Source organism: Prunus avium, chromosome 4 (genome assembly GCF_965620075.1).
Source record: "Prunus avium chromosome 4, drPruAviu1.hap1.1, whole genome shotgun sequence".
Taxonomy (NCBI): domain Eukaryota; kingdom Viridiplantae; phylum Streptophyta; class Magnoliopsida; order Rosales; family Rosaceae; genus Prunus; species Prunus avium.
Window position 1 is genome coordinate 29409985 of NC_142287.1, and position 19191 is coordinate 29429175.

At 38.7% G+C, this 19191-nt stretch overlaps 2 protein-coding genes and 1 pseudogene across 2 annotated transcripts; 2 read left to right on the forward strand and 1 right to left on the reverse strand.

Moving 5' to 3' along the window:
* Positions 1-3172: 3172 nt before the first annotated feature.
* LOC110760299 (DNA topoisomerase 6 subunit A pseudogene) lies at positions 3173-3769 on the forward strand (annotated as a pseudogene).
* Positions 3770-4331: 562 nt separating this feature from the next.
* Positions 4332-8598, reverse strand: LOC110760313 ((E,E)-alpha-farnesene synthase-like). Its single transcript, XM_021962562.2, has 7 exons — positions 8421-8598; positions 8068-8323; positions 6028-6406; positions 5696-5914; positions 5464-5605; positions 5093-5344; positions 4332-4961 (listed from the first exon to the last, which is right to left on the reverse strand). Exons 1-7 carry the CDS (start codon positions 8529-8531, stop codon positions 4659-4661), a joined length of 1662 nt encoding a protein of 553 aa, XP_021818254.2. The 5' UTR covers positions 8532-8598; the 3' UTR covers positions 4332-4658.
* A 3605-nt stretch (positions 8599-12203) lies between these two features.
* On the forward strand, positions 12204-12967 carry LOC110750694 (protein FAR1-RELATED SEQUENCE 9-like). The gene is made up of 2 exons (XM_088252418.1): positions 12204-12775; positions 12856-12967. Exons 1-2 carry the CDS (start codon positions 12204-12206, stop codon positions 12965-12967), a joined length of 684 nt encoding a protein of 227 aa, XP_088108544.1.
* The last annotated feature ends 6224 nt before the right edge of the window (positions 12968-19191 follow it).

Genomic DNA, 19191 nt, shown 5'->3' on the forward strand with positions numbered 1-19191 from the left:
AAATAAATAGAGCACGTAATGCAAGGAAAAAAAAAAAAGAAGAAAGGGAAACTTGTATGGTCGAAGCTCATAAGGAGGCAAAAGGGGAAATTTGGAAAGCGAGGTTATAAAATAGTAAGAAAAAGAAATAATATTAAAAAATAAAAAGGGAAGTGTAGGATGAGATTTTGCGTGTGGAAAAGTCCAAATAGAGCTGTGGTTTGTTCGGTATAAATGCGTCTCCTCCTCCTTGTTGAGATAGAGATACAGTCCAGAACCCTAAATCAAATCCGATCAGCTGTCTCATAAAATAAAACCCCAGCAGAGCTCTCCTTCCTTCCTCTTACTTTGATCGATGGCGGTCTTTATTGCGGGCGATCTTCGTTACTGTGAATATGGCGGTGGTATGGCTGATTGTGCGAATGACCGTGGACAACAGGTTACTTTGCGCGCTGTCGAAAGCTGCGGTGATGACATGACGAGCAACGCAGAGTATATAATACTGGTGGTTGGGAGTTACGGCGCTTACTTTCGATTGACCAAGGATGAGGTTGACCGTAGGTTTCCTTGTATCATTGTCTACACACCAGACCCCGTGCCTGAAGAGGATACGATCTCCTTGGTAAGGAAGATGAAGGAGCAGTTGGATCTTCCAGTGTTAGCCATTGCCGACAGTAATCCACGATCGGTGAAGAATTTTTCTCTTTTCGTAGCAGGAGGATGCGACATAAAGTGGTTGGGACTCCGGCCTAGTGATGTGGTGGCGTTAAAAATGCATCCACGTTGTATGCGGCCCATGAATAGCAAGGATCTTAAGCTAGCGCAACGTCTCTTGGAAAAAGATGCAGTCGTGAAGCAACGTCCTCAATGGGTTGAGGAGCTCAAGAAAATGGTGGAGACCCGCAGCAAAGTAGAAGTTGACGCATTGTCCCCCTTAGGGAGGAGCTTCTTGTCCAACGTTTATTTTCCAGACAAGATGGAAGCACAAGATTGGATATGACTCACTCACTAGTACTCATATATAGCTAGCTACCTTAATTATTACTAGGTATCTTCTTAATTATTCTGTTTGCCATGCTCAATATATTATTTGTTTTTCTTTTCTGGATTCAATTCGTGATGATGATGATGCATATTGTTTGTTAATTTCTCTTTTATTTTTCTTTCTGGATTTAGGTTTCATTTGATGCATTTATATTTATATATAATCAATAGAGTTCAGAAACTTCAGATTATTATTATTATTATTTTAAAACAACAACAACAAACAACAAACAAAACAAAAGGAGAAGAAACATAGTGATTTTGATAGCTGCTAATCTCATAAATTAACTACCTCATCAATGAAAAGATTATAAAAAAAAAACAACTCTCTAATCCCTCATCAATGAGATTTCTTCCAATCCCAAAACCAGTGGGATTCCTTTTGTTCTATTATTTTCTCTATTCCCTTTCTTCTACAGATTGATTAGCACGAATGTGAGTATGTAATATTCAAATATTCATTCAGAAATATAGTGGGAGCTCACCTTATGGTGGGTGTCTTATGCCTAACATTTAAGTGCCTCATCCGCTAGTGTCTTACAAAACTTACAAACTCTAATCCCAATTCCTTGAGATTTTGCACTGTGTTCTAGCCTCCAGCATGTTAGAACAAGAAGTTGAGGAAAGCCCCTCTCAGCAAATCATGTGTTTTTCTTGTATAAGATTTCTAAAAGGAAGAAATTTAGAGTTTTGGGAGAACTTCTCTGCTATAGGCATCAGATCATTTTGGATTTTCTTGTGAGCAAAGCTAATCTGAATATAAAGGGATGAACAACAAATATAAAGTGGTTTTTTGTACATTATAACAGTATCCAATCAGAATAATTTTTGGCACGGACGGATGACTCCTAATGAAGGGAGGCCTAGAATATAGACGGTTTCGATAATTGAAATGAATTTACATAAAACATTCATCGCTACTGAATAATGCCAACTGCAGTGGTGGTGTTGGGCTCTCAGCATAAGGCATTTCCACCCACACATGACTTATCAACTTCCACTTCTTTTTTATTGTCCCATTCCTCCTCTGTTTCCGGCCTTTGCAAATCTTTTGCAACCCTGCATGCATCGAATAGCACTGAGACTTGCTTCGATCTCCTTTTATTTTTGTAGGAAGTATATCTTGCTGGAAGAATGTATGTGCTCACATCAATTTTCTCTAGCCTCTTTATCATGTCATTGCACCAATTTCCCGATGTATACCTTGGAACTCTTGTAAGCATGCATGGGCAGTATAATGGGGAAGGATTAGAGGTTTTATTATAATCATCATTTTATTTATTTCCGGTGGTCTTTGTTGATGATGGGGATGGTATTTCCTCCTGCTGCTTGTGCTATGTCTTGCTTGGGCTTAGCCTCTTTGGTTTTTGATTGGGTGTTGTCGTTGTCATTTTTGTTCTTTTTTCTGCTGTATTGTGTTTTGGCTCGTCTAAGTTTTACTTTGTTTAGCTTTGTTTGCTTGTGAGGTGGTTCTGTTCTGTTAGTTTTTTTTTTTTGCTCGTTGCGCTGTAGAGAGGGGATTCTTGTTTCCACCTCATGATGGACGTGTTTTTTGGCACATCCAATTAAATTACTTGAATTTAAAAGTACTCTGCTTCATCTGAGTTTATTATATGTTTGCTTCCCTAGTGACTATTGTATCATCTAGTTCTTTTCATTCTGGAAGTTCGATTTCCTCTCCAATAGTCCAGCTAAATTCATTGAAACGATTCTCATTTTTAAGAACCCAGTCACCCTTATGAGCACATAATTTCTTGCAATCCTCAACTTTTGTGGCCCTCCTGGATTTCTCTGGAAGCTGTTGAGAAATATAAATTCTTTCAACTCACCAACTTCTTCTGAGTCCATTCTTGAATTTGTTATATATCTTCCCCTTTTTATACATCGATCAGGTTGTATCGTGTAATGGCATTAGACCACTTCTTGTTATCAGCTGAGGAAATGGACAAAATGACTGGACGATGCAGCAATTTTGCTGCTTTGTTATTCTTACTCAGCCATAGCCTTGTCTAATCTGAGCACAGTAGTGAAACTACAGCTTGGATCACAAGGCTGATAGCTCCAGCAAACAATATATTAGTGACAATGACTTTGATCGATAGCGGTCTTTATTGCGGACGATCCTCGTTTCTGTGAATATGGCGGTGGTATGGCTGATTGTGCCACTGACCATGGGCAACAGGTTACTCTGCGTGCTGTCGAAAGCTGCAGTGGTGACATGACGAGCAACGCAGAGTATATAATACTGGTGGTTGGGAGTTACGGCGCTTACTTTCGATTGACCAAGGATGAGATTGATCGTAAGTTTCCTTGTATCATTGTCTACACACCAGACCCCATGCCCGAAGAGGATACGTTCTCCTTGGTAAGGAAGATGAAGGAGCAATTGGATCTCCCAGTGTTAGCCATTGCCGACAGTAGTCCACGGTCGGTGAAGAATTTCTCTCTTTTCGTAGCAGGAGGATGCGACATAAAGTGGTTGGGACTCCGGCCTAGTGATGTGGTGGCGTTAAAAATGCATCCACATTGTATGCGGCCCATGAATAGCAAGGATCTTAAGCTAGCGCAACGTTTCTTGGAAAAAGATGCAGTCGTGAAGGAACGTCCACAATGGGATGAGGAGCTGACGCTAATGGTTGAGACCCGCCGCAAGGTAGAAGTTGACGCATGGTCCCCCTTAGGGAGGAGGAGCTTCTTGTCCAACGTTTATTTTCCAAACAAGATGGGAGAGCAGGATTGGATATGACTCACTCACTAGTACTCATATATGGCTATAGCTACCTTAATTATTACTAGGTATCTTCTAAATTATTCTGTTTGGCATGCTCAATATACTATTTGTTTTTCTTTTTATGGATGATGATGGTGATGATGATGATGCATATTGTTTGTTAATTTCTCTTTAATTTTTCTTTCTAGATTTGGGTTTGATTTGATGCATTTATATATAATCAATCGAGACTTCAATTCAGATAGGAAATGTTTCTGCTATCACTATGATTCCTGAATTTTTTATTTTTTTTTCACTCTTTAACTTATATGAGTGAATTTTGAATGGAATGTGTTTAGAGAGATGAATTTTGCTGGAGTTCATTTGGCAAGCATGGGTCACCAGCTGGATTTGGGATTGCATACATTTGATATATTCTCTACTGAGAGAACGACTACAACCCCTAGAGAGGGTGGGTCTCTAAATCCCTATCAGCGATATTTCTTCCGATCCCAAACCCAGTGGGATTCCTATTCTTCTGTTATTTTCTCTCTTCCCTTTCCTCTGAAGATGTGATCGCAAAACAGAGAATTGGACAAACTGATTTTATTAACTTCTTCGATACAATAGTACCCTATATCATTGGTTGTTTATAATTACATTTACACCTTTACATAATAAGGCACAACTCTGGGACACAACTCTTGAATTAATTCCAAGAGATACAGATACAACTTCTCATATAGTCAAGAGATATAACTCTTCATAAGAAACCTGTAAGGAAAGATACAACTAATAATTTTATTTTCTAAATTTAAACTATAGACGATGCATTACTTTTAATAGAAGCTCACCTTACAATGGATGTACTCTTACAGATCTATACTTATTAAACACTATTGATGACTCTCTAGATTCCAACTCTTCAAAGTGGTAAAGGCTCAACCAGCATGGATTGGATCAGCCGAGAGCCTTGTTCTTGATCACCAAATCCATCTCCAGCTTGGTAAAGGCTGTGCGTCATTCGCGCAATATTTGTGGCAAAGTTGTTGATGAATGGTGAGAGAAAAGACACTTGTTGTGGGGTTCTCAAGCATTTCCCATTTATTTTCTTCCACGCATTGTCTATCATGCCCTTAATCTTCGCCTCAGCTGTATCTTCAGAAGCATTCATCTCTCGCATGTAACATAGGATTGCTGAAGGAGCATCGCCTCTCTCTTGTTCAGCCTGTTAATCAATTCATTAATTAATTAAACTAGGGAAGTAGGCTGTAAAAATTAATAAAAAAAACTATAGCAATTTGGTTAGATTTCGCCGTGTTTCATTAAGAAGAAAAATTAATAAAGAAAGAAAGTTACAGCGGAAGTTCCCATATCATTGGTGAGCCGAACTATCAGAGATATGTTATGCACAAGATCTTCATTCTTGTGCAGAAAATCAGCAATCTCTTTGATTCCGTCACGATGGGTTGTGGAGAAAAATGTATGAACCCAAGGGACTGAAACTGATGATGAAATGCATCCATTACTTAGGTACTCTTCAAAGGATGGTGCGTAGCCCGTGCTGTACCACTCTGCCTCTACTAATAATGCTTTACAGAAATCTGCCCACTAAGAGTCAAACAAATAATTTCAAGTTCAACCATAATATATATAAGTAAAGGTATGTAAAGGTATATAAAATAAATAAATAAATAAATAAAAAGGAAAAGGCCTAGCTAGGCTAGTACCGCTTTGCTCAAATGAGGTAACGCTAGATTCCAACCACTCTCCTCCTCAATTTCATGAGCAAATTCACAAGTTGTGTTGTAGAGCACTTGGAAACAGATCTTCATACACTCTGGAAGCTGCTCAGTTACCCCAACGTCCCACCTAAATTTAAGGCACTTTTAATTTATGAGAATTTTATACATAAATATATGTTGCAAAATTATAACTAATATTGCTGCAATGCAAATGTACCTATCGACGGCGTTGGTGAAGATCTTTAGCTCTTCCAATGAGCCATAAATGTCATAAACGTCGTCTATTATCAGAATCAAGTTGATGACTTTACTAAGCAGAATTCTAAAAGATGTGTAGCCAGGATGGAAATTTAATCCTACAGCAAACATGAAGCACTCGACCGGTCTATCTCTCGCAAACTTCAAGTGTTCTTTGAGGCCCAGATTGTTCCACCACCTTTAATGACACATCGATCAGAACCCAAAGCAACAAGTTACGTACCAAATTTTCAACATAATATTGTTTCATTTTCCAAAAAGAAGATAAACGATTCGTTCGCTTTTACTTACATGGATACTTCCCTCAGATCTTTTTGCAGTGCTGCTTGAACCATGTTAAAGTTGAGTTTAGCCAATTCAAGTAATGAAATGGTGTTGGCGTGATTGTCTTTCTCATAGGCGTGTATGTGCCCTTTGACATTAAACCACCCTACTCTTCGGTGTGATGAAAGCTCCAAAGTATGGACCACTTGCCTGGCAAGGTTATTGTCCAGATTCCAGACACTGGAACCTCTGAGAGCCACCGTAGCGGAAGCTTTCGCCTCATCTAAGATCCTTTCGCCTTCAAAAGCCAGGTTTGAGGCCTCCAAAAGTTCAAGCATGCCTTTGACATCCCAATAATTGCTTTCCTTTAATGCACCCTCCTCATCCATGAAGCCACCAACAACATCTACACGTACGTAGAGATATGTGTTTTCACCCCATACATTTAATATTAAGGCAATTTGAAAAGTTAAATAACATGGAATAAGATAGTGTTATGGGAGTTGTTTACAAATACATACATGCAAACGTATGATTACTAACCACTTCTCTAATATAAGTGAGTCCCACGTACATTGATAGAGGTGGTCAGCAAAGTAGTCAATAAATAAAGTAAAGCAAAGGACCCACAATTGTAGTGTTTTGAAGCAATTGCTCTCTCATGAAAGGTTCTAGGTTCGAATCCTAATATACATGTGTGAGTTTAGTATGTTATGCAGGGCCGTCCCTGAGATTTTGAGGGACCTGTGCGAAACTTAAATTGGGGCCTCACATAATCTAATACGAAAATACTATAAATAAAATTTTTCCATAACTTAATGTCATAAACAATTTTTTTATAACAAAAATTGTCAAGGGATTGAAAAAAGAACCAAAGAGAGATTGAATAAATGATAATGATTACTTACCAAAAAAATCAGAGTTTAAGAGCATCCATAGTGGGGAGGTGTAAATTTGGGGGTGTAAAGCTACTTTTACATCCCATTTACATCTCCGAGGGGTGTAAATACGTTTTTTGCTCCAACAGGAAACGATGTAAATCTAAAGTTGTATAATTGATTTGTTTGTCTTAATTCGTTTTTGTGTTAAATTTTTATTTTGTGTTAACTTTATAAAATTAATTTTTTTTGTATTAGGTTAATTTTATTTTTTCAAACAAATAGACCTAAAAATATTTAAATTTGGAGAAGATATGATTTTATCCAAAAGTTCAAGCCCTTTGCTGTTGGTATGTTTTTCAAAAATTAAAGTTGCTGGACCTGATTTAAATGTTGGTTGTTTGCTCTTTTTGAAAATTCAAGCCGTTGGCTGTTGCAATCTAGCCGTTGGGGGGGAGAAGATGACAACCAAAAAATTGCACCGCATATGAATTTTTTTTCCAGCAATTACTGTAGTCATGGGTCCCACCTTTTTATGCTGACTTTTCTCCATTTTTCCTCTCCTTTTCTCATGGTGGTGATGTAATTATACATTCATTTACACCCCCATTGAGGGTGATTCCGATCACAACGGGTGAATATTTAACATACACCCCGTTATACACTCTCCCATTGTGGATGCTCTAAGAGAAAGAAGAAGCCAAGAAGGTTTTTTTGTTTTGTTTTGAATGAAGAAAGTACTTTTCTTGTAGAAGAAAACTTTTTTTTTTTCAAAGAACGATAGGGATATCCTCATGTGGTTAGCTTTTTAAAAAAAAATATATTATTATTATTATGTAAAGTTTTTAGTTATAATGCAAAAATAATATAAAAATAATATAAAAACAGGCAAGTAGACCGACTTCAGTGAGATTCGAACTCTGGCGCTTCGCTAAATGGACATGCGCTGTTCCCTTGTGTAAATATTTAGCACGCTATACTATATATACAATTCCTATAATATTAATATATATATATAATATAAAGAAATTTTTTTCAAGGGCCCTTAAGAATCGGGGGCCCTATGCGGTGGCACCGCTTGCACCACCCCAGGGCCACCCCTGATGTTATGGTCCCTTTGAATAGAAAATGTCCTAAAAACTAAATAAATAAATAGGATACAAATAACATTATAGTACGTTATATTTACCTTGCGATACTTTATAGCCATGCTGCCTGAGGATCTTAAAGTGCAACGCAGTAGCATAAAGGTTCTCTGTTATGCATGTGTTGCTATTTTCAATAGTGTCTAGGGCTTCCTTGATTTCCTTTTCAAAGTAGTTCGTGAGGCCTAGTTTTCCAATTCTGTCAATCAGCTCCAATTGAGCTATCAAATCTTCAGTTTCAACAAACATCTTCTTCACATGTTCTATTAGATTCTTAGACTGCCTTGTATAATCATCTCCCTGCACACTCAGTTAATTAATGTGTCATTCTTTTAGTAAAAATCCAATAAAATTATTAATATATCGAGAAAAGTTAATTAGGACAAAAAGAACTCACAACGTATTTGTTGTTCAGAGATTCAAGGAAACCATCCTTCCAAATATTTGGCTTGTAATTGGCAGAGCGTCTTTGGTGCTCATCAGCTTGAAAGTTTGTTTTAGGATCCATAATGGAAACTTGGTGTTTGTAAATTGTAAGGGTTTTGTTTCTAAATTGTATGGTTTTCTTGGCATTGCCCGTTATCTTTGGAGGGGTTTATATAGGCAAAGGTGTGTTTAATTTTCAAATACTGTTCATACAGCCTCACTTTCAAGCTAAAACTGAGAAAATATTTTCATTTCACTTTTTTTTGTGGAAAATATTTTTCTTTCTATTTGGTAAAACACTTTCACGTATCTTTTTTTTCTTCACCTTGACCCTTATGGGTATTATTGGACATGTTCAGAGTTGAGCTCTTTCTTGGGGGTTTCCTTGTTTCTACTTTAGTTTGTGGCCCTGTCTTCTGAGTCTCGTTTTTTTGTGCAAATTATTTTGGCACCACATGTAAATTTTCTTTAACACATGTTTGATGTTTCATCGTATGACAAAGAAATGAACACATCTTTTCATGCATGCAGTGGCGGGTCAAGAATTAATTGCGGCTTGGTTGGTGGCAGGCAACAATCTTTGTACTTGTTAGGTAAAATTTGAGAGCAACTGATCATTATTGCATGACAATAGAGTAGAGTACATGAGATAGCTTTCATTGTGTGGAAAATGTGTTGGTAATTAACACCTGGTTCACGCATTCAGTGGCTTGATTGTCGGCAACAATCTCATTTTTGGCTATATTCTGTTTGGGTCAGGATCTAGTGAGAGCGCTTATGTGAGAACATAACATGAGAACACCGTTAGATCCAATCTAACGGCTGTATGAAAAGCAATTGTAAGTGTAAGTGTTGTATTAGAACGAGGCATTCTTCTCTCTTCTCCCTCCAATACTCTCTTCTCCCTCCAAAACGTCCCCTCCAAAGCAGACGTCCCCTCCAAAACAGAAGTCCCCTCCAAACCAGCTGTTTGCTCAGTTCAATGAGGAGGCCATTTTTTTATCAGCTTTGATTGAGGAAGAACTGTAACATTGAAGAGAGAGCACCCTCATTTTTCTGGGTTTCCCATTCAGGCGAAACAAAGGAATCTTGGATTTTATAATTTCATCTTTGTGGTTGGGTTTTTGGGGTCGGGACATACGTCAATCCTTGAGCAACGTCGAAACTAGCGCTGAGTTGGAAAGTGCTGACCGTACCGTTGTGGTTCTGCTCTGTTGGTTTTGAAATCCTTGAGCGGGGGCGAAACAGGGGTTGAGGAAGAAGAAAAGTTTTTGGGGTTGACGTCCAGATCTAAAAGGGCTATGTTACGTTGTCATAGTTGTTGAAAATTTGAAGTTGGAAATCAGTTACGAGGTAAGCCATATACTGTATTTGTCAATTTCATTATTGGGCATCAGCATGAGTCACTTTAAGTTGTATGTATGACTTTAATGTTTCAGCGGAGAGTCATTTGCATGTCATATGTTAGTTAATATATATTGTAAAGCTGTTTGAAAGCATGTGCCAAATATTGGGCATCAGCATGAGTCAGATTAGGTTGTATGTATGTCTTTAAATGTTTCACCAGAGAGTCATTTGGATGTCATATGTTAGTTGATATATATTTTAAAGCTGTTTGAAAGCCTGTGCCAAATATTGGGCATCAGCACGAGTTACGTTAGTGTGTATGTAGGTCTTTAATGTTTCACAGATAGTGATTTTAATGTCATATATGATGGTGGTGATGTGATATTCAGGGTTAAATTGCAAGAACTGTGAAATGGAGTGCGAAGGACAGGTGATACCGGAAGTTAGTTCGGAATTGAAACCAAAATTGGGACTTGAATTTGATTGCTGTGAGGATGTGTTCAACTTCTATAATATGTATGCCGCGAAAGCCGGATTCGGCATTCGGTCAGTGGCGGAGCCAGAAAATTCATCAAGGAGGGTCAACCTCAAAAATTAAAATCATCGCATAACAAGATAAATTTATATAATAAAACAAAGTCTTTAGTAATAACTCATAAATCATTCCAATACATTCACAATCGTCCTCGACGAGTTTTCATCTCTTGAATAGAATAGGTTTAATTCACGCAGTGCAAAGTTGAAATAGAATAGGGTTAATTTAAGTAGTGCAAAAGGTTGTCTTCTTTAGCTTTTAGGTTAGTAGTTCTTTAATTAAGAAGTTATTAAAAAAAGGTAAAGAAAAGAAAAAAGGAAAGCTGAGATTGAGAAGGGTCATATATTAATAATAATTTATATACAAAGGGTAAATAGTATTGAATGGGGGGTTAATTAAGGAATTTCAGGAGGGTCAGCTGACCCTTGTGGGCATGCATTGGCTCCGCCCTTGCATTCGGTGTTCTACAACGAGAACGTGCACATTCACAGGAGAGGTAACAAGGAAAGAATATGTATGCTGTAAACAAGGGTATGCGTTGACAAGCACTGTTAGTCGTAAGAGAAGACAGCGAGGTTGTACTCGAACTGGGTGCAAGGCTAAACTTGCGATTTTGAAGGTAAATGAGAAGAATAAGTACACTGTTGTAAGATTCAATGAGGTACACAACCATGACATGACCACAGTTGATAAAGTCCATCTATTGAGATCTCACCGTAACTTAACAGAGTCTACAAAGGCCTATAGTGCACATATGAGCAAAGTTAATATCCCTGTACATAAACATGTAAGCCTTCTTGAGGTGCAAGTAGGGGGATTGGAAAATGTTGGGTTTGTTAGGAGAGATGTCTATAATTATGCAAGGGACGTGCGTGGGGAGGTGATTAGGCATGATGCAGAGCTACTGAAGGAGCATTTTTTGGCTGAGCAAGGAAAAAATGAATCATTTTATTTCAATATGGAGGTAGATTCGGAAGGAAGGATGGGAAATGTTTTCTGGGCAGATGCAAGGTCAAGACGAGCTTATGGGTTTTTTGGGGATGTGGTGGTATTTGATACGACGTTCAACACGAACTGCTATGGGATGGTCTTTGCGCCTTTGTTAGGTGTTAATAACCATAGGCAGACAGTGTTGTTTGGTTGTGCATTCCTAACTAGTGAAACCACGGATTCATTTGTATGGTTGTTCGAAGAATTCAAGAAAGCCATGCTAGGTGAGCCACCCAAAATGATCATCACTAATCAAGATGCAGCCATGTCAAGGCAATTGCTTTAACTCTCCCAACAACATTCCATAGATATTGCATATGACATATCTTAAATAAGTTTATGGAGAAACCCGGCATTCGGGAATGTTTTTCGGAAATGTGCAAATGCATATGGGGTATGGACACGAAAGAAGAATTTGATGCAAAATGGGATGAAATCGTCACAAGCAATGGGCTGAAAGACCATCCGTGGCTGAGCTCGATTCATGCTTTGCGAGAGAATTGGGTTCCATCATATGTAAAACATGTGTTTTCAGCTGGGATGTCAAGTAGTCAACGGGTTGAAAGCTGTCATACATTTTTCAAACAATATATTAACCGGAAAAACACATTGATGGAATTCATTGTACGTTTTGAAAGAGTTCTTGGTTCACAGAGGCACAAGGAGTTAATGGCTGATCATGTTGATACCAATGAAAAACCTCCACTGCCATTTCGAACGCCAATGCAACATCAAATGACACGCATTTACACTCGGGAAATTCTTGAAATGTTTGAGAGGGAAGACTTCCGAAGCCTTTTATGCTTATTCGAACTTGTATAGCAAGATGAGACCCAGTGCAGGTACAAAGTAAGTGAGCGGGTAAATCCGGGGGTGACACGGATGAAGGAGCTTGTGCATGATAAAGATGCCGATAAAGCTTATTGCAGCTGCAAAGGATTTGAATTTTGGGGTATTCCGTGCCGACACATCCTAGCATTTTTAAGAATGAAGCAGGTGGAGCACTTGCCAGACAATTACATAGTGAAACGATGGCTTCAAAGTGCAAAGTGCGGTGTAGTATATGATAAGAATGACAAAGAAGTTAAAGATTGCGTGGACGGTTTGGTTTTGGTTAAGAGATCGAAACTTGGCAAAGTTGCAGGTGAGTTGATAGATTCTGCTTTGTTGTGTGATGAAGGTTTTGAGTTGCTGGAAAATTCATTTGACGACATTCGTGGGAAGCTTACAAGGTTGTTGTCATCAAGAGCTCATGTCGAAGAAGAACCCAATGGAGAGGTCGGAACTAGTTCTTCCCAAGTCAGAATAAAGGATCCCCATCGAGTAAAAGCAAAAGGGCGTGCGAGAAGAGTGAAAGGACAAAAAGAGAAGGCAGCAGAAGGACATAAACGGCGGTGCAGTGAATGTAGGAAGACTGATCATGATAGACGGAGTTGTCCAAAACTTGTGAGCGGGTAAGTGAATATGTAATTGTCTGGGTTTGAATTTTATACAAGAAATGCTGTTTACTTGTTTCTTTGTTTCGATGTTGCAGCTCTTCATCTTCCGACGCAGAAGTTGGTGCTGCAGTTGATGAGAATTTGCAGCCCAGTCAGAGCACGCAGGACAGGGAACCTACTATGACAGTCATTTCTGCAAGAGTTTGATTTCCTTTACGGTCCCGGAGTTTGAATATTTGTTGATACCAATTTGCGTCTTTTTGGAAACCATCTGGAACCGTTAGTGAATCTTATGTAAGTGCCTCATGTTGATACTGAACTAAGGTATGTGAAAAGCAACAGTGAAACCGCCCAAAAACAAAGTAACTTTTGTATTCGATAATTATTAAGTGTCACACACGTATCGCATGACTTACATTCGACCCCCTGGAAAAATAAAATAAAAATAAATACATTAAAGTCAACAATAAGTTATTTGAAGAGCCACTTAGTTATCAACATCAGAGTCATCACTTGACTCAAAGCGGCCACGTTCCTCCCAATCTAGAATGCGTTTGTCATTGTAGCAATCCTCGCACCACTCTTGGGGTAATGCAAACAATGGGAGATGGGGGCTTTGGGGGAGAAGGGGTCAAGGACCGATAGTATTGAACATTGTCTGGACCTACCTCGAATAGATCCCTGTACGTCCCACAAGGATGGTCGTGAACGTCACCATGCTTGCAATAATTATGCGCAACTCGAACTTTCGGATCCATCCTTGGTTGAAGGTGGATGTCCATCCTGGGGCTTTGGTGTTTTCAGAACGTGGAGCCAGTGTTTGAAAGGATTCGTTTGGGATTCATGCAATGTGGGTAACGTTTTATACACCTTCGCAACGGTTGCAAGGAAAATCAATGAAATATGTAGGTAAGGGAATCTTGAAACCATCACTGTGTGTCAGCAAGGGAATCTTGAAACCATCACTATGTGCTAGTAATGTGTTAAAGAACCGAATATCTGTGTCATATAATCTTGAAAAAATTTATCGACCCACCGATAATTTTTGAAACCAAAAATTTGAGCACTATTAGTAACTGAACTCTACTAATCCAGTAGTTAGTGATCGAAGAAATAAGATTGAACTCTAGTAAGAACATAGAACCCAAGGCTGTGATAGCATATTTAAACCCGAATAAGCTGCACGTAAGTCAGATCGGGCATAAACATGTAAACACAAACCCAGATCTGGCATTAACAAAAAACAAACAAGTGAATAACGATTGCCTAGCGATTGATATGGCTACCAGCCGTCATTATCGTTGGCTTTTGCTGGTTGGTGGCCTAGCTCTGGTGGGTGTACACCGCCGGAGATGATTTGCTGTGCAGCAGACGGAGTTATGGCGTCCCAGTCAATATGTTTGTGGACATCTGCAGCGAACCGTTGGAATTTCTCAAAACCTTCGTTGAAAGCCACAGACATTGCCTGCCCATGCTTGTCGCCTCCTTTGTGGATGCTCAAAGATTCGTACGTAGCATCGTCCAGGGTCATTTGCAAATCCTCTGCTTTGTGCTTTCTTCTTTGGCCACGAATTATGTGCTTCTCTTTTCTGTAACGCGCTTTGTTCACTTGGCACGTCAAATACGCCAACTTCTGCTCAGCTCCGACACACTTTTGAGTCCAATAATGGACCAAGGAGGAGTCGTGTTCCAGTTTGTTCTTCATATCATTTATTTCCATAGCAGGATCATCGGAGTCGCCCTCGCTTGCCGAGGAGGTTGGAAGTGGCAGCGGTGGTAGAGGGGACCTTGGATAATCGGGGGCATATTCCCATGACCCATCGGAGTCCCCCTGATTTGCATTGCCGTCTGAACTGGTTGACATGTTGACAAATCTTCAGTTTCTTCAGATTGGGGGATTCGTTGTATGCACAAAACACAACTCCAAAGAAGAGTCAGGAAGAAAACAAGATGTTGATCTACGACAATGAGTATCTCATAGCCATACGACACCGTTTATATATGATGTCCTGGAGTATTCCGCTGTTTGTTTTATCTGTTTTCCCCATCTGTCACATCAGTTTTGTTTTTTTGTTCAGTACTGAGAGTATTTGATTTAGGTTGAATTCGGATTAAAGCCTCGTATTAATCACAGATAGCATACACATGAATTTTGAATTTTCAACTTTCAATGAGGTGGTAGCATTTGTCGAATTATTATCCCGATTTTTGCAAAGGAAGGGTGAGAGAATGGTCACTGACGTGGACGTCTGCACCTACCCAAGGTTGATGCGGTCAGGTCCCGCCATGTGTTGTATTATGTTATTTTCATTACACAACTGGGGGGAAATTATTGAAGACATGGTAATAACAAGGAGAAAAATCGGAAAAATGCCCCAAAATTGATACTAGCTCCTTGTGGCATTACACAACTGGGGGAAGCTATAAATTGTCGAAAGTGTTTTTTCAACTCACTTTTGTACTCAATTTCATAATATGTGATAATACAGAGTGTACACTTCATCTTCGGAATATGGTTTGAACTCGCTTTTGTTTCAACCGTAACATTATGTTTTGCAAACCTTTTCCGTCTATTTCCTTCATGTTCATTATCTAATTTAAAATAACACAACTATCGGTTACATTTGCTTCGTATCTAATTATTGGGAAAAATTAGTCTTATTTTCTCCTTTCAAATGACACACAGAATATTATTATTGTTATTTCATTGGTCATATATTATATATTTCACACGAATAAGCAAACCTCATATTACCATTTTAGGAACAACAACTCCATATAAGAGATCCAATCAATGCTAAAAATTATCCCATTCCTTTTAGGCATTTTGTAAAGAGAAATTAAATATGTTGACAGAAAATAATGTAAACAAACTTCAATTAAAGCATACCCATTTAGCTTTACAAAAGTACGCATAATAAACCAAAAGCAGTTTTCCATATTTTTCACTCGCTCTTTCTTCACGTCTTACAGCTTGGATACATACAAGATACCATCTGAAGTGTCCAAAGCAAAATGGTTACACCTTCAGGAGCGCATGATCGGTTCATAATTGTATATCATTTTGTACCCTTCTAGCTTATGATTTGGTTATGTTATTGAGTTAAACTTGTGCTTTTAATCCATTTTCTGTTTTGATAAGTCCATAATTTCATACACTTGCTTGCCTTCTTTACTTAGTGATTTTGCTTAGTTTCTCTTTATTTTGAGTCACTTACCTCTGTTTGTGTGTTTTGTAGGTTAAGATAGCAAGAGATAACATTTGATGCAATCCATGCATGTTAAGGGTTGATTGGCATATGAGGAATATGAGCTTAAAGACAAACACATTTTGGCTACAACCCCTTTCCAGCCCAATTTCGTAGGTCAACTTCTTGGCCTTGGATCAGCATGCTATGGGGCTCGAATGAGGTGAAGATCTTCATGAAACTTGTTCCAATGGGTGTCTACTACAACATATCCAAATTTCAGCCCAATTGGATATTTGTGGAGTGCTCAGCCCGTCCAACACCCAACCTTGCTCAGCAGGATTTGCAGCTGCCAGCTTTGAGCCTTGTCTCCTCCTTTAAGCCATGTGCCTCACCCATGCTGCAACTGACTTTGGATCCAACATAATGAGTGAAGTGGGGAGGCATTCCAGCTATGAAATTCGAAAGGAGCAAGTTGGTACATGCTGGAGTTATTATAGAGAAAGCATGTGCATGCATGTAAAGCAAAGAAATGAAATGAAGTCAATTCCAGTCTCTGTTCGGCTGCCAACTTGCAAGGCCCAAAACGCACACTTCTACTGCTCCGATGGGAATACTTTCTTCATAGAAGTTGTTCCAATGGGTGTCTAGTATAACATATCCAAATTTGAGCACCATTGGATACGTTTTGAAACCTCTGGCCTTCCTACACCAAGACTGGTTCAGAAGACTCGTTTTTGTTCAACAACCAAAAGAAGACCACATGGGTTGGCAGCAAAAGGCAGCCACAATTGATCACCTTTGATCCCATGTGAAGAAAGCTTGAGGTGCAGCAAAAGAAGTATGGGATGAGATTGATTCCAACCACACTAACATAGACAAGATGAAGTGTGAGTTATGGGTTGTATTAAAAGAGGAATGGTGGTGTTGGATTTCATCATGTTGTTCCTCCCTCTTAGCCCTATAAATAGAGAAGCCTTCAAGCTTTAAAACACACCCCAAGGGGGGGAGCTCTCAAACACTTCTCTAGAGCTCCCTTCCCTTCTCTCCCTCAAATTCTCTTAGTTTCTCTTTCTAAATTTTCAATTGTTGTAATGAAATTCTGAAATTCTGATTAAGTTTTTCTTAGTTTCACTTTACTTTTCATTGTAATGTACATTCTTTCTTAAGTTTCAAGTTTAATTAGTTTCCAAGTTTCAATTATGGTTTTTGTTCTTATTCATTATGCTTATAAGTTAATAGGCTAGTTTGAATGATTGATCACCATTTAGGCTTGCATGTTAGCTATCTTGGTTTGAATTAAGAGTAGACACCATGCTTTAATTCGAATTGAACTATGAATAAGAAGAGTATGTATGGACATTCGACAACAGGGATTAGATACATGCTTGGTTGTTTAAATTGTTCTTCTATGCTTAATGGGTTCCTAATGCTTAGTTTTAGGTTAGACAACAAATGATCAAATTAGGGAATTAGGAACACAAGGTTATGACCACACACCATGGCTTAATCATACTTTAGCTAGAATCAATCCATTAATCTAATTGAGCTTGGGAACTTATTTGCTTGAGTTATTTCCTTTGTTCTTGTTTTATTTATTTTCTTTTTCATTTCTATTTTGTGTAGGAGAAATGAATTGGATCATTCAATCACCAATCCTCGTGGGATCGACCTCGCACTTACATATGCTATACTACCAAACGGCTCGTGCACTTGCGAGTATCACAAGTTGAGGATGCAGCTGAATCCATTTTGGTGCAGCTGAATCGACGCAACAGCGCACACAAACTTGGAACAAAAGCAGTCAAAATGAACATTTACGCATGTTTTTCCAAACAAACTTACTGAAAATAACGAAAATGAACGTTGTCCAGCGACGGTTTACTCCATGGTGATTCCGTCCCAGTTGTAGCTTGGGACAACACATTTTGCATACTCTCGGAACAGGTCAAATCCTTTACGTGCTTCTGCTTCCCTCATCTGCACTGCCTCATTCGACCCCCTGAACCTTCGACAACCTTTTCCTTTCGCAAGCCTAACCCTCAGTTTCATTAGTTTGACTGATCGAAGGTGTAATTTCGCTTGACTTTTCCCCTTCCCCAATGTTTCTTCATACCATCTTAGACGTATCTTCTGACGTTTTATTTCAGTCTTCAACGCATCGTACCGCATCTGGCCGATACGACCTGCATCATCGTGGTCCTCAGATGAAAAGTTGATGGATTTCGCTGGTCCTACAGGAACATCTTTAGCGTTCTTATTCTTCTGTGGCACCATTTACGGTTTATGGGTTTAGGGTTCAAGGTTTATGCTCAATGATTAATTCATTATAGTAGATTTGCAAACACTTCTTCATATTTCATAGATGTCCGGATTAGAAAATTACAAAATATATACTTGAAAAGCCAAAACAGAACACAATTTATAAATATATACTTGAAATAGCTAGAATATTTCCAGACGCAAAAAGTTTCTTACTTCTTCATCACTTGAACTGCCAAATTCAGAAATGATAGAACTAACAACAATAGGAGGATCTTTTTAATGCCCTTCACTATACGGATGACTTCAGCATATACATTAAGTTCCTTCACATCCAGCTGGTTTTCAATTTGAGATTCAGTTGGCATGTTGCCTCCAGTCACCCATTCATAGCCACTACACCTTGTAGCTCCCTAAAAAAACATAAGAAAGTTACATTTTTCATTTTCGGATTACAATGTCAGACCCAATTCTTCTACTTTGTAGCAGTTTTCATTGGCTTAGGCAATGGCCGATCTAAGTTAGTGTTATTGGCTTAGGGAAGATAATACTTACATATGTTGTGAAGCACTTCCAATACGGTCTGCCCATATTCCTTTCAAATTTGCAAATTAGCATAACCATCTCAGCATTGCAGTGCCGACACCTCTTTCCTTGAGTGTTTGTTGAAGAATTCGACATGGCTTTGCCCATAAGGGAAAATGAAGATAACAGAAGATGACAACCCTGCCAAAAATTTGCTCAAAACCCCCAATTAATTTTCCTTAAAATCTGAAAAGGAATTGTAATTTATTTTTTGGGGAGAACTAATATGGAGTTTCAAGTTTGAATTGTCCTGTTTTGGTCGTAACAATCCGTGTCTGTGAGCGGCAAATTCAAAATTTGCACGAATGTTTTTTTTTTTGTTAACCCTAACCCATGAGCGGGAAAGAAAAGCATTGGTTTAATATTTTTTAACCCTAAGCACTCGACAGTAAACCC